At 38.7% G+C, this 15,104-nt stretch overlaps 1 protein-coding gene across 1 annotated transcript; it reads left to right on the top strand.

Annotated features, from left to right (window-relative positions):
* Positions 1 to 3,364: 3,364 nt before the first annotated feature.
* Positions 3,365 to 14,828, top strand: LOC121958439 (leucine-rich repeat-containing protein 51-like). Its single transcript, XM_042507348.1, has 5 exons — positions 3,365 to 3,386; positions 12,697 to 12,756; positions 13,275 to 13,480; positions 13,766 to 13,914; positions 14,699 to 14,828. The coding sequence occupies exons 1-5, from the start codon at positions 3,365 to 3,367 to the stop codon at positions 14,826 to 14,828; spliced, it is 567 nt and encodes a 188-aa protein (XP_042363282.1).
* The last annotated feature ends 276 nt before the right edge of the window (positions 14,829 to 15,104 follow it).

Below are 15,104 nucleotides of genomic sequence, written 5' to 3'. Positions count from 1 at the left end.
GTCACTTATTTGTCTGCACACCTGCACCAGGATTTTTTAGGTTTATATCTTTAATCTGAAAATGAATTTCGGAACAAATATGTGAAATTTCTTTAGCTGTCAAGTTTCAGAGATAGAGAGGCAGAAGTTGGTGGTTTGTGACTAGAGAGCCCCTCCCAAACACTGAGCCGGTGGAGGTGTTTGAATAACACGATCCCTCCTTTGCAGCACACCTCCCATGTGGTGCCCTTGACAAAAGCACTTAACCCTACATGCTCCAGCTGAGCTGCACTGTGGTTGTATTGAGCAACTCCCTGCAGTCACTTTGTGTGATTGAATGAGGCTAAAATGGTTGGTATTTAAAAAAAAAAAAAAAGGTGTGGATGATGAGACAGTGCTTAGTGTGAACCGTTTTTGAGCACCATTTCCGTATTGGTATTTTTAAGATGCTTTAAGAAACACACGTTATTGCACATTTTAAAGGATACTCCTCAGCTTCCGATGTAAGGCAAAGCTCATATCTGTATGTGTATCTTCTCGTATCTGAGATGCCAGCCAAGCAGGCCATTGTTTCTTATTAGTGACATTTCCAGCCATGTTTGTAACAACAAAACCAGTTATTTTTTTTAATGCAATACTGGAAAATTTCCATGTTCTCTTTTTTTGCCTAAATCTAACCACACGTTAACTACAGCACTGTCACAACACATTCACGTTAAGACACAAACGTTAAAACGTATAAATTTAACAGGGTTTAAAGAAACGTACAATACCAACATTTATTCTGGTGATTGGGTTTAGGTTTTAACAAAAGGAAAAATATTACACCACATTGCATCTTTTTCATCAGAAATTAGAGGTTGTGTGTACTTCATGATTGGAAAAGGCCTAGATGAGACTGAAATTGGTCTGAATTTCTGCTGTCTTGTTTCCATCCGAATGCAGAGCGCATTTTAACAGAATTACCATAAATTCTGTAAAATAAAATGCAAATAAATCCACTTTAATGCTCACATTTACTGTCAGCCACAACAGATGTAACTTGGCGTCCATAAATGTACTGCAAAACATTTGGTTGCTGTTTGTGTTAAATGTATTTTTTTTAGATTGTATTCAATTTTTTCTTTGTTTTTTTAACCTTAAATACAGTGCTCATGTCATTATAATTTCTTATATATAAATAAACACAATATTACAGCACTGCAGCATAACAGTTTTCCCCTTCAAATTGTATGCTTTTGTCTTCAACCATATAATAACTGTACAACTGAGTGAGTAACTAATTAGTAGCATCACTGTATAGCATCAGCTGTCTAACTGCCTCACTAATGGACTGAAACGACGTTTGACTCACGATGTCTGTCACGCTGACTGATATGACTGATACTTTTTGTGACTGGTTGAATGACCATCTGACAGAGCGGCTAACTGACTGATTGACTGACTGACTAAACAACCGAATATCTGAGGGAGTGACTGGCTGTGAGGGCAGCTGATTGACTGTCAGTTTAGTTTTAATACAAGGAGAGCAGCCATGTGTGTCCACGCCATGAGCAGGCTGAGTGACCAGCGGGCTAATAGCATGACCTCCTATGTAATACTGAAAGGAGAAGAGCTGTAGGGAGAGAGTGAGAGATGGTGACAGAAACAGACTAAGGGTATGGATGAAGAGCAAAAGAAAGGTGGGAGAAAATGAGTGGAAAAATAGAAATGAGAAAAAGAAATGTGGCAAGAAAAGAGCTGGAATTTTAAGGGCTGTCATGGTTTGTCGCCACTGCAGCCGCTCAGGTAAAAGTCCTGAGAGACGAGGACACGCTCCTATATTAGAGGACAAAGAGAACAGATTGGTAAGAGAGAGACGGAGAGGGAGAGAGGCAATACAATGGAGAAGATCAGTGCTTCTTAAGAGTGAAGAGATAGGGGCAAAAAAAGAAGAAGAGAGAAAAATTGTAGGTGTAGTACTTTGGCATTTTTTGGCATTCCTCTCTTTTTTCAGACTGTAGCTGTCATTAAATAAAAACACTCTTTTTAACAGTTTAGGTATTTCTTTTGTGTTGTGTCACTGTCATCTCTTCGTTATTTCTCTCCTCTAATTATTAAGTATTTTTTCGTGTGTGAAACAGCGCCCCTTTAAATGTTAGGTGAAAAATGAGTGGTTAAATACGGTATTGCACACTGTTGTCCGCAAGGAGACCAAGCCGAGGTGACGTCCCGTGGTAAAAAAAAAAAAAAAAAAAATGCAGAATGATTAACCAATCAGGTGAGGCTGTCGTCATGACACTGCTCACCTGTGATTAGCCGGGACTGTGTCAAGGGAAGCCGCCCACCTCACACCAATCAAATCAAAGTATCGTCATCGTCACGTCACTGAATGAAGTAACGGGTAATTAGCAAGTTTGTGTTGACATCTCGGTAGCAAAATTAGCAAGTGTGGTTATGAAGGCTGTAGATTTGAAGAAAAAACATTTTTACATAACTACCTCTGCAGGAACAACTTAAGATAAAATCTGACGGCAGGCCAACGTCGAAACTAGAGCTGCACACAGAGAGGAAGAAAGGTTTTCGGACTTTCAATGAGGAGAATTACGTCCGCACCGAGTGGCTAGCTGCTAGCACTAAACTTCGGCGGTTATTTTGCTGGGACTGTTTCCTTTTTAATAAGGATTACTGCTCACTGAACAAAATTTTTGGGTCACCACAGGATTCACCGACCTTGCTAACCTGTCCCAGGTAATTGAGAGGCACGGTAAATCAAAAAGTGACATTGACTGTGCTGTGAAATTGAAGCTTGTTGGACGCCTCGGGATTTACGAGGCTCTGGACTTTGTGAGAAATGTTAGCACAAAGGAGCACAGTGAGCAGGTGAAGAGGATATTTTGGTGAGACTTATTGTTGCAGCCTTGTATCTCGCGCGTCAAAAACAAGCATATGGGGGACATGATGAGGCCTCTGGCAGCTCAAACAGGGGCATTTTTTCTGGATGTAAGCGTCTTCGCTGGGAGGACTTGGACTAGGGAGTGAGCCAGCACCAAGAAGGAGAGGAGGACACTGTATCATCTTTCCGACGTTGTTTACTTCCAGGTTGTTGACAGTATAGTATTGCACATGACGCAGAGATTTGCAGATATGGAGCACCTGAGTTTTTTGTTTTTTTCCTCGGGTGCTGGATCACACATTGTTTTCATCTTTCTGCAAGCCCGCTGCATTTCCCAGCAGTGAGTTGGCTCAGATGTATCCATTGTTTGACGAGCAGAAGTTAAGAAATTAACTACACGCGCTGAACAACAACAGGTTGTTTCACAAGCCACCAGCAGAGCTGCTACATCTTCTTATTGAAGATGACCTACAGGGCACACTCTCCGAGGTCTACAAACTGCTGCAGCTTATGCTCACGATATCGACCACCAGCACATCAGCAGAGCGCTTATTTCCTTGTCTTAAAAGGATAAAAACATATCCGAAAAACACATGTGGACAGGGCAGGCTTGTTAACTTAGCCAAGATATCCATTGACTCTGTTGTTGTGGAGGTTCTAAAGGCCAGACATGGTTATTGACCACTTTGGCACTGTGAAAGACAGGAGAATGGCGTTCCTCTTCAAACAGGGTGAGTAAAATGCACTTTTTCTGTGCTTTACTGGTTACTGAACTGTCTTTTTAGCTATACGTGTTATTTTTGAGATGGTTATAGTTGTTATTGCTTTGCTTGCCTCGATTAAGCTGCATGTGCCACTCTGCTGAAGTTATTGTTTATTGAGAAAATCAGCACCACGGACAGCGGCCTTCCTGAATAGGTGCAGTGTCAGGTGTGTTGTTTATAGTCATTGGTACTGGGTTGTTTTGTTGCAGTTTTTTTGGTCATGCAGCATAATGAAAATTTTGTGAATCTCAAGCACATACAGCGTGCAAGTTGTGTACAACGTGGACGTAAAGCTTAACATCGTCTGATTACCTTTGTGAATGAATGCTATTTTTTTCAAATCTGAACTGTGCATTAAGCGGCTAGTTGTGCATCTGAGTGGGCGGTTGAGTAACTTAATAAGATGTTTAAGTCAAGTCAAGAGAACAATGTATGTGTGTGTGAGTGAGTGACTGAGGGAGGGAGAAAGAGAGCGTGTGTTGGTGGTCAAAGTGTCGGTTAGATAACAGGTGTGTGTAAGTCCTGGTAAAATGATACTGGGCGCTCTAATAGGTCATTTGGTTACATAAAATAGCTACATACAAGCTGCAATAAACTCTTTTCTGTCCCCCACCCCCTAAAAAGCAAATAGATTAGAGGTTTTGTCTCACTTGGCTTCCTCAAAAAAAGCAAACCCACGGCACGCCACTGGTGTAGTAGTCAAAAAGATCGCCTCTATGACCCTTTGGGCAACAAAAAATATGGACTGTGACTGGTTGTGTGTAAATGCAGCTGTGTCAAGATTGTAAGTTTGCACGCCTATTCATTTTGTGCTTCATTTGTCTGTGTGTGTCTGTTTCCCTGTCCCCTTGGGCTACCTACATTTCCTAGAGGGCATAACAAATGTTGATGTATGTTAAATTCTCTCGGGGTGTTACAGTCAGGATGACGCCACTGACATTGCACTTTTGCCTATGAAATGGCCTTAAACCGTAAGTGCAGGTAAGAACAGCAAGCACTATTGATTGTTTTTGGATTGCACCCCCTCAGCATGACTGTATCTGAGTCCTGCCTGCAGAAACATTTTGAGGGAGGAGTTGATATCAATGTGAGCGATAGGATTAAGGATATCTAACCTGCAATAAGCTCAGCTGCTAACTAGCTGTGCCTGGAGATGTACAAATAACAGATGCAGCCTCACTCTCACTGTTGGACAGTGTGTGTGTTTTTTTATGTATTTTATGAAGCTCATTCAATATTTTGGTTTCTACCAAAACATGTTCACATGCTCTAATGCAAAACCCAAACATACTTGTGCTGAAACACCTGCATTTACCCCCCGTCTGAAACACTGCATTTTTAAAAAGCCCTTCTGAAATAGCCCAGTCTGCTCTAATTGGTGTGCTTCCAGGTTTTTCAATCTGCGCTCTTGGCGAGTTTGTACGATCATTATTGCCAAGGGAATGACAGTAACAGAGTATAGCAGCATGTTTTCCTGTGAAAAAACACCCATAAAAGCCTCTAAACCAAAATATTTCAAACCAAACATGTTGCAGCAGGAATGCAATTCAAAAGTGTGGAGAGTTTTGCAACATCATCAACCAAAATCCCATTTATCTACATAACTACATGTAGCAGTGTATTTTTAGTTAAGGAATGCCTGTAATGGAGTATATGAGTGTATGATCTGAAATCAAGGAGAAATAAATGACATAGGCAGCCAAGTTTACATGTTATCTTAATCTTAGCACGTAGCTACAGGCGGCAGTATACTTTTGCCCCAGGAAATAACCAGGTAACGGAGTATAGTGCCACTTTCTACCTTATAAAAATGTTGAAAAGGAGTAATTTTACCTAAGTTTACAATAATATCTGATACTTTGGCCATAATTTATATAACCAGCAGACACTGTAACATTATATAGACTTTATGACAGGAAATAATGAAAAGCATAATAGGTCCCCTTTGAGTTGAGAAACATAATATTTCTTTCCATAACTTGCCATGGCCATTTATGTTTGTATCATTTTAGCAGCTCCCCCTAATTTTTAGCAGCCATACTAAGGTAAAATGGCACAAACACGAATATATTCTTTACTTGAACCACACCAGAGTAATGAATTAAAACATGATCTGTTAAAATATTGTCACATATTTTTTTTTTTTTTTTTAATTTCTAATACTTCCTCAGAACATTGATATCAGACAATTCTGCAAAACCCTGGGTTGCATTCATAACATATTAGTGCCGCAGCCACAGTGGAGTTAGAGGACAGAACATGTTTTATTTATTTAAAATTTCTTCAGTAAATGTCAGGGTTCAGTATCAGGCCGTATGAATCAAAGAGCGGATGCTTTATTCTACCAATTTACACATTCAGCAAACAAACAGGGAGCAGGAATGGAAGAGATGTCATTTTCTCAGTAGCGGGAGCTGCAATTGCTGTTTTCTCTGATATTGAATGCAGCAAGTTTGAGTGTGTGACTGGGTAGAAATTCAGTGAAAAGAAAGAAGTCTTGAAATTAAGGTAAATTGGAAGACACCATTGTCAGACACTCTCTCGAAAAGGAAACTCCAGCAGTTCAAAATAATCCAAGGACTAGTGATACATGACTTTGAAGTGGAGCAATTTGAACAATGTGACATGAAGCTTATTTTCCTTTACTGAATGTGATATGACAAAATTATCGTGGGGCTTCACACTACACTTATGCTGAGTGATGTATGCCAGGCTGAGGGCAGCAGCTCCTTCTATTTACTGCCAGCTACACCTGCAGCACTGTTGTTTTTTCAGTCCGTTAATGTGAGAATAACTGTGAGAGAGAGCTCCCATTTTAATGTGCTGACTGTACGAGATCATTAGAATATCACCTGAAGACATTCTGTTGTTTAGGCCTGTATTTCTTATTGTTTTAATTGAATGGGAAAGCCACCGGCACACACACACACACACACACAATTGATATCATTAAATTTTAACATAGGGAAAAATATACTTTGTCTAACTGGGGGGAGTAAGAAACTTAGGAGAAAAGGGTAAAAACGTCTGGAAATGTTTGCAATCATAACACAAATTGGCCTGTGTTTTGAGCTTTATGTGGAATTGTGAATTTTTCCTTTTTGGTGCCAGTTTGGTTATTTTGAGGCTGCAACCAAATTCACCTACACGATGAAAGTTGGTGTGAAAGTTGTGTTTATGCAGATCACAACTCAGCCTCAGATTATGTTTTATTGCAAATGCAAGAACAATTTATGTCATCAGTGCTGTTGGTCAAGGCTGCGACCCCTCTTATCCTGTATTTTTAACCCAAACACAACATTGATAGTGGGCAGTTATGGTAACATGCAGTGTATGGCTAGAAGTATACTAAGCAGGGGTTGTCAGCTCCTGTTTGTATATTGCCATATGTGAAAGCCAACTACAGATTGGCTATGTTTGCGTTCCCCCGCCCTGTATCTGTCATTTCTGTATTTTCTGGCGCCTGATCACTACCTTTTGATTAAGTTCTGACTTCAACATACAAAGCAGAAAAAAAGAAGAAAATAAGAAAATACACACAGGGCAGAGTCTCTGCATATGAATACATTGCCACACACTTGTAGTGCAGGTCATTAGTGATGATTGAGGGGGATGATTGAGACTCTATGTATTATTTAAATTGTGATGTTTTTGTGTTTTTGCGAAATTGGAAACGGATGAGCTGCAATGATAGAGCCTCACCAAGAAGCTATGCCAAGGAAATATGTATTTAATAAGAATCACTATTTTTCTGACAAGTTCTCATATAGCTTTGACCTTTCAATCTCGACTTTTGAGACCACAAGTGCCAACATATACTTCTCATTACATAATCTTTGTATTATGTTTCTTACTCCTGAGGATATCTGTGCAAATGTCTCATGGAGTCCTGAACATTTGATCTTGGTGCTCAACTCAAGTTGGGGTAATTCCTCAAAAAGTAATACCTTACTTTTAAAGAAGTATTGCATTACTTTTATTAATGACTCACTGTAGAAATAATTAGTTACACTGGTGTTGCATTGCTTTTGCATTAATCCACAACATCACTGAAGATCCATTATCAGGTAATTGGCAGTCAACAACATAACGTTAAACCATATATACACACATCAGCACCAAACAAGACTCAAAAGAATTATTGATGTATTAAACTATGAAAGTGGTTGTCCTTTCCAACACTGCCTAATACAAATATTAATTTCCTCAAAATAATATATAAATAAGGGTATTTTATCAAAACATCTTTATCTAGTACTTGCAATCAATATTATTACTCGTGAATACAAATTGTCCAACAACTGAAAACAAGCTCCTGTTTGTCCATGTAGTTGTTGATTTTTTTTGCCCATAATGCCGATAATTGAAGATGTCCCCCACAATGTATGGAGAAAAAAAAAGAAGTAATGACTTGACATTAAATGCCTCTAAAAACAAAAAGAAAGGTTTTTTCCCGTAAATATTCAGTGCTTAACCCACTCGAAAGCAGGCTGGATGTTCACTGTAGTACCTCCTGTTTCACGTTAGTGTGCATGTCAACCAGCATCAGTGAACAGCTGTGTGTGCTGCTCCAACCTGGTTGCCCCCCCCCCCCACACACACACACACACACAAATCATGACTGCAGATTTAGCTTGTGGATGTTGAACTTTTTCCTGGTAGCAGTATTTTTTTTCTAATTTTAAATGCTGATTATCTTGTAGCCTACAGGACATCCAAGTTAGAGCTTTTTTAACCACCTGGTTTCAAAGCTACACCTTCACACCTTTGAGCTGCTTCAGTTTCCTACAGTTTCCTGCCGAACAGACTCACTGTAGTAAATGGGGGTTAAGTGCATCACTCAAGGGTGAGTAGATGGCAGTAACTGAGGGAGGACAGAGTGCCCACCCATTCAGCTGAGTCCAGATCTTTCCATCTGCTTTGGACAGAAGGCTGCGTTTCAAGGGATGCTGGGACTCCTGTTTGATATTTTATTCAACTGAAATGACCCTGTTTCCTCATGAAGAGTACAGCCAAGACTAAGATACACACACATACTGGTGAAAACACCCTCTCTTGAGTTACCTCACATTTATGTGCATTTTCTAATGTCACCAGTAATGATATTAGTCACAATATCAAAAATAACAATAATCTATAATATTATTAACTATAATAATAATACTACTACTACTACTACTACTACTAATAATAATAATAATAATAATTATAATTATAATTATAAATGTATTCATAGAATCTAATTATTTTAATATACCATGAATTATAGTAAAAGTTCTTATCATTGACCATCAACATGTCATTGTAATCATTTATTCAAAATAAAAAAAACATACTATAACTTTACTCTTAAATTAAGATCTGATAAGATAAGAAATGATAGTAGAAATAGTGGAAGCAACAGTGCTACTAATAAAAGTGATAATAATAACGCCAACAATAATGGCAGTAGTAATGATGATACAATTGATAATATTAATAATAACAACAGCATTGATTAGGATAATATTAACACCAATAATTTTAATAATTTTTCAGCAACATTATTAATAATATGTATTAATGTATAGTAATTAATATATAGTCCTTGATAATGTCATTGTTGAATTACTGTCCTTTTATTTTGAGTCTTTTACTTTGAGTCAATAATCAGCTGTAGGGAAGTTTAAGCAAATAGTTTAAAAATACAAACGCTGTAAAACTTTCTTACACTGGTACTTCACACAGTCCGACACCCTGAAATCTTGGTTATAGACACACTGATTCCTGCCAGCGTCTCTGTCTGTCTCTGTCTGCGTCCTTGACTTTGACTCATCGTTTGTAAGCCTGTTTCTTTCTACATATCATTGAAGGACAGCCCTTACCCCCTCAATGAGATGCTATTGTGCTATTAGTGAAGCTACACAAACACACACACACACACGCACACCGCCATCTTGATTGAGCGACAAGGTGAAGAAAGACTCAATCTGATGGATGTAATTTTCCGTCATCACCTCTTCCCTCTCTCAGCTCCAGTTTTTAAACTCGTCCTCCGTTTGCCCTCTCACACTCATATCTGTATTTTCTGTGCTCCTATTTATCTTCAGCCTGCGTGTCCAGTTCAGGGTGCTGGAGCATATCCCAGTACACAAAAGAAGTGAAGGTGTACACGGTTAAGTGCACACAACACGTTCACATTTAGTCCTATGGATGATATAGACTTGCCAGTTCACTGGACCTTCTTGTGTTTGGATTGTTTGAGGAAGCACTCAGAGGAATCCCACAGGAGAACATGGCAGAAAGGCCTGAGGTTGTCAGTGGGTCTGAACTTAGGAGTTTTCTTGCTTGAGGCAACAGAGCTACCCAATGAGCCACTGTTGGGGTTACCGTTCCTTAGAGGTCTCTTTCTTGCCCAAATGTGTGTTTATCTGACTGGATTCAAACTCACAACTTTTCGGTTCTGGCTCTGAATCATTCATAGCATGTATTAAGTCTTACTAACCACTGTTCCTGACAGACGTGACTCTAAACAATGGCTGTCTGACTTTGGGGGAATTTGCTGTGAATTCACTGTGGATAGCACGGGTAAAGTATCGGAGCACTTTAAAAGGATTACTTGTGCTTAATGAAGTTTGAAACTAATGAATAAGCAAGCGAAAATGTGTTAAGCAAGCATTTACATGTTTAAACAGATACAAACTTTATAGGATTCTAGAATTTAAAGGAATATTTTCACATTTTGGAAAATGATTTGCTTCTTGTGTGCAAAGCAAATATAAAGCTACAGCCATTGGCTGGTTAGCTTAGCATAGCATAAAGACTAGAAACAGGTAGCTGTGCTCGTCTGTTCAAAATCTGAACCTGTGCCTACCAACACATCTAAATGTTAGATCTTGTTGTCAAATCTTTGCAAGAACAGACGTCCTGGACTCTTGTCATCACTCTGACCAACCAGGACGAAGTGCCACATGTAACTGCACAACTAGAGAGCCCTTCTCCGCCCGGCCATGTTCCAGCAGCTCAAGCTGAGAGGGGCCCCTCTAGACTATTGTTGCAAGTCCAGCAGATGTGCTGCAGTGCATTTCTGAAAATATGATATGATTTTGAGGATAAATGCATTTTTACAAAACAGCCACAAATCTTTGATCCTGATGTCCTTCATAACTTGACTTTTAATAGAATTAACTTTGTCTGTAGGCTACAGCATAACAAAGCTGGAAATTGCAACTATAACCAAAATTATAACAGACAAAGAAAGAAACAAATTATGATAGAAGCAAAAATATCAATATCTGTTATGGCGCTGTACAGCAGGCGGGCTAGAACATCCAGAATGGAACGGTCCTCTTGGCTTCCTTACAGTCAAAATGGTGGCGAGGATAATGAAAATGTATCCATCCTTTCTGCACTTCGCCCCTAACTCAGTGGCACTTCTACTCAACATTTTTTCCAATTACTTTTGCTGTTGTGATATGATCCTAAGTCAGCCTAATCATCACAAAATTTACACCACAGCGCTTACTTTTCTTCAGTGACCAGCACTGGTCATGGGTCTTCTCAGACCCGCTTGGGTATTACACATAAAAGAAAAGAATGGAACTTGACTGACCATAATAAAATGTGGACGTGGACCTGGTTTTGCAGGATTTGTAGAGAAGAACTTGAATATAAATACATATATTGCACCACACTCACGGAGAGCAGAGCGTATCCTGGGCACAGAGGGAGCAGCACAATGCCAGACGCAGTGAAATTGAAACTTAACTGCTGATTGCGCTGAGTCGAAAAGTTTGTGTTCCTCCGCCTCTACAGCAGCTGTTCCTCTCATCCATTTATCTGAGCTGATCAGCTCTGATCAGATTGACTGATCAATTACCCACCCTGCATCTCAGACTCCAGAAACTGCAGCTGAGTAAAAGTTGGCCCAGCTCTTTTTGTTCCGCCTACAGTAAAGTGATACATCATACAGAGTAGTTACTAAGTAGTCCTTCAGTACTTTATGATCTACAGCTTATTGTCAGACCATCATGAAGTAATGAGACTACTTACTGACTACTTACTGACTACTCAGTATAATGTATTACTTGCCTACACGTGGAACAAAAAGGGTAAGTAATTATTAAGTAATGAGCAATTAATGAGTCATTGCTGGATTGTGCCGCTCCCGGGCTGATTCCAAGGTTATCAGAGATGACTCATGAGGAAGGTGGTCTTACTCTTTCATTCGGATTCACAGATACTTACAAACTAATAGTTGCCTTTTGATAAATTAATATTGCATTTCCCAGTCTGTGCTTGAGTAACTCGTCATTATTTGCTATAAAGACCTTGTTTCGGAGATATATAGGACCTACTCATTAATGATTGATTAATTCTCAGGTTGGCCTTCTGAATGAATAATGAGTAAATAAGGAGCAGCTGTGCCAGCAGGTGTCTGATTACAACTAGGCAGGTGATGGAGGCTAGTGGCCAGGTGAAGAATTACAAAAATAAACAAAAGCATTTCATTGCAGTTATCTTGAAATAAAATAAAGCAGACTGTTTCAAATTTAACAACATAAACTTTCTGAATGAATTTCCCGTAAAAATGCTTTTCAATGCATCTGAATGGCATCAGCTGACAAGCAAACTCTAAAATTTAGATAATTCTTTGATTAATATTTTCCTTGTCAGCAGACAGGAAGTAAACATGGAACTGAGCTGTTGCCAAGCAATGCAATTCCAGTAAAACGGTCTATAGGTTTCTTTTTAAAACAACATCTTTTAAATAAATTATTCTGTTAAAATTAATGTGAGAGGTGTCAGGAGCCCAATTCTAGTTGTCTCTTTCTTGCCATTTATTCATTTATTTATTTATGTATTTATTTATGTATTGATGAAAAATAAAATTTAAATCACTCAAGTTAAACATTGAACCCCCATAGACCTTTTTACAGGTTGAAATGTAAACTGTTTCCGGGAATTACCAACTGTTTACAAGAAGTTGGTAGTTCAGTTTACATTTGAACCTGTAAAAAGGTTGATGGGGGTTTAATGCTTAATTTCAGTACTTTAATCTAAACATTTTGCTGTTGCTGGAGACGTGACGCCCTTCAGACTCCAACATGTACGGCCCCCCAGTGGATCTGTCTTTTAAAGATATCAGCCATATTACAGGTAATATGATATTATAGTCCTTCAACTGATAGTTTATCTGAGCTTGTTAACTTTACAGTATATATCTTCTAGTATGTATGATTTCTTATTTCTTCATACATAAATATTCCTACAGTTCTCCTGGGGACTCAGCTTTATAATAACTACAGGGTGTGCTAATATTTATCATAGGATTAACATACCTTTGAAAGGTTTTTTTTTTCAGCCCACCTAAGTTTCTATTTAATCAAATTCCATTTAGTGGCAAGATTTCATGTGTCGGCTGCTGTGATTAAAGTTTCCTACCATTTGTACTGTATTGTCTACATGCAGTTACAAACTAGACACAATTCTGCAATGAATAGGACACCAAAAATAGACTACAGTGTTAAATTATTTGACAGGAAATAGTAAAAGATAAAGTGTAAAGAGCACTGCAGTGCTTCAGCTGAGATAAACTATTTCAGCAGCATAAATATGTTTGCAAATATTTCAGCCAGGGCTTGATTTTCACTTTAATTGCTTTATTTGTGGTTCAGGTGCATTGGCGGAGGTACCCCGAATTGGCCTGCGGCCTTTAAACACAAACTCAGAGGGCAAGTATCTGAGTCGCTGTTTACGTGTTAGTAACAACAGCATCCCTGACGTCACCGGCCTCCAGCTGGTTCTCACCCACTTTCTGGCTCAACCATCAATGATTGGCTGGTTGGACCTGTCCTTCAACAAAATCAGATGCATAAACCCGGTGAGACTTCTCACTGTATTTTTTTTCACATGGCATACAAATGTTTGCTTCCTGTGTTTGTTTTTTCTTTTTTTTAATGTACAACTTTCCTTTATTAATACTCTCTTTTTGAGGGATGTTATAATTCAAAAGTCTAACCTTCTACCACTGTTATGCTTAAATGACTTAACTGCATGGCTTAAATTAGGATTCAGCTCATACTTACTAGTATAATTTATTATAATATGATTTGATTTAAATTTGAAACTTAGATGCAATGAGTGAGGGTGTGTTTTTGTGTTTCAGGTTTTGTGTGAGCTGCGTGAACTGCGCGTGCTATACCTTCATGGCAACAGCATCTGGAACCTGTCAGAGGTCGACAAGCTGACGGAGCTGCAATATCTACATACCATCACGCTTCATGGAAATGCTATAGAAAATAACATAAATTACAGGTGGAGACTTTATTTTCATTCAGTTTAAACTGCTTTTCTCTCCAACTCACTTATACACACATTGTGCTTGGTTGCTAGATGTTTGGCTATAAAATGCTGTGATTTGCCACCATCGTTCCTGGGTTAGAACAAAACAGATACGTCTCATTGAACACAACCAGACATATGCATATTTAAGGAAAGGGTCGCTTGAGTGACAGGCTTTCTTTAAGGTGTCGCTACAGTGTTTGAGTCAGATTCACCCCTCACTCTTCCACAGCTCCAACCTCTTATCCAAATTTTGGTCACTTCTGACTCCATAAAAACCAAGAGGACAATGGCCAAAATGCCAGACTCAAAACATCAGTCCACAAACTGAGTGACATCATAGTAGCTACATCAATTATTTATACAGCTTATGGGTGACACAGCATGTGGGACGTACAAATAGTCTTTTTGTGATCAAAGTATTCCTGGAGATCAAGCACATCAGTTTACATCCCGTTATCATCTACATATTGACAGATATACACACACACACTCACACACACACACTAAGAAAAAAGTCACCCTTCATTGATTAAGTTTCTCATGCATTCAGCTTCTTGATTTAATTTTCATCTCTTTTCATAATATTGTTTATTTGAAATGTCAGTAAAGTACAGATAAGGTCTCCTTTGCATAGACTGAAAGATAATGTCTTTATTCATCTATACATTTTCAGTTTAGTTCATTGAGGCACACTAAAATGTCTATGGAGCCTTTGAATATGATAAAGTGTGTGTATGTGTTTCTGTGTGTTTAGGAGACATGTGATTTCTGCCCTGCCTCGATTAAAGACCATGGATTTCAGTGCTGTGACACGTGAAGAGCGAGTCTTGGCAAATGTTTACTGCTGCAAACGTGGCAAAAACACCAACGAGAGTCTCCAGTAACTGTCACCAACTCATTAGGTCATTCATTTGGTTAATCGACTTTCAACCCACTGCTGAAACTGCCCTGGAATTAAATGTTTTCTCTTTAAAAGTATTTGTATCCTGTTGAATTGATTCATTAAATGATGCCAGTAACGCTGGCTGAAATTAATTTCTTTTTTTGTTTGGCTGGTCTCTTCTTTTAGTTAGTACGGATAAATAACAGTAAAAATAGTAATTGACTGAACAACACGTTGATACAATAAGTAATATCTGAAAAGTGTCAAAAAGCATCAA

Source organism: Plectropomus leopardus, chromosome 19, assembly GCF_008729295.1.
Source record: "Plectropomus leopardus isolate mb chromosome 19, YSFRI_Pleo_2.0, whole genome shotgun sequence".
In the NCBI taxonomy this organism is placed as follows: Eukaryota; Metazoa; Chordata; class Actinopteri; order Perciformes; family Serranidae; genus Plectropomus; species Plectropomus leopardus.
Note: the sequence above shows the minus strand (reverse complement) of the source record. Positions and strands in the feature narration are given on the sequence as shown.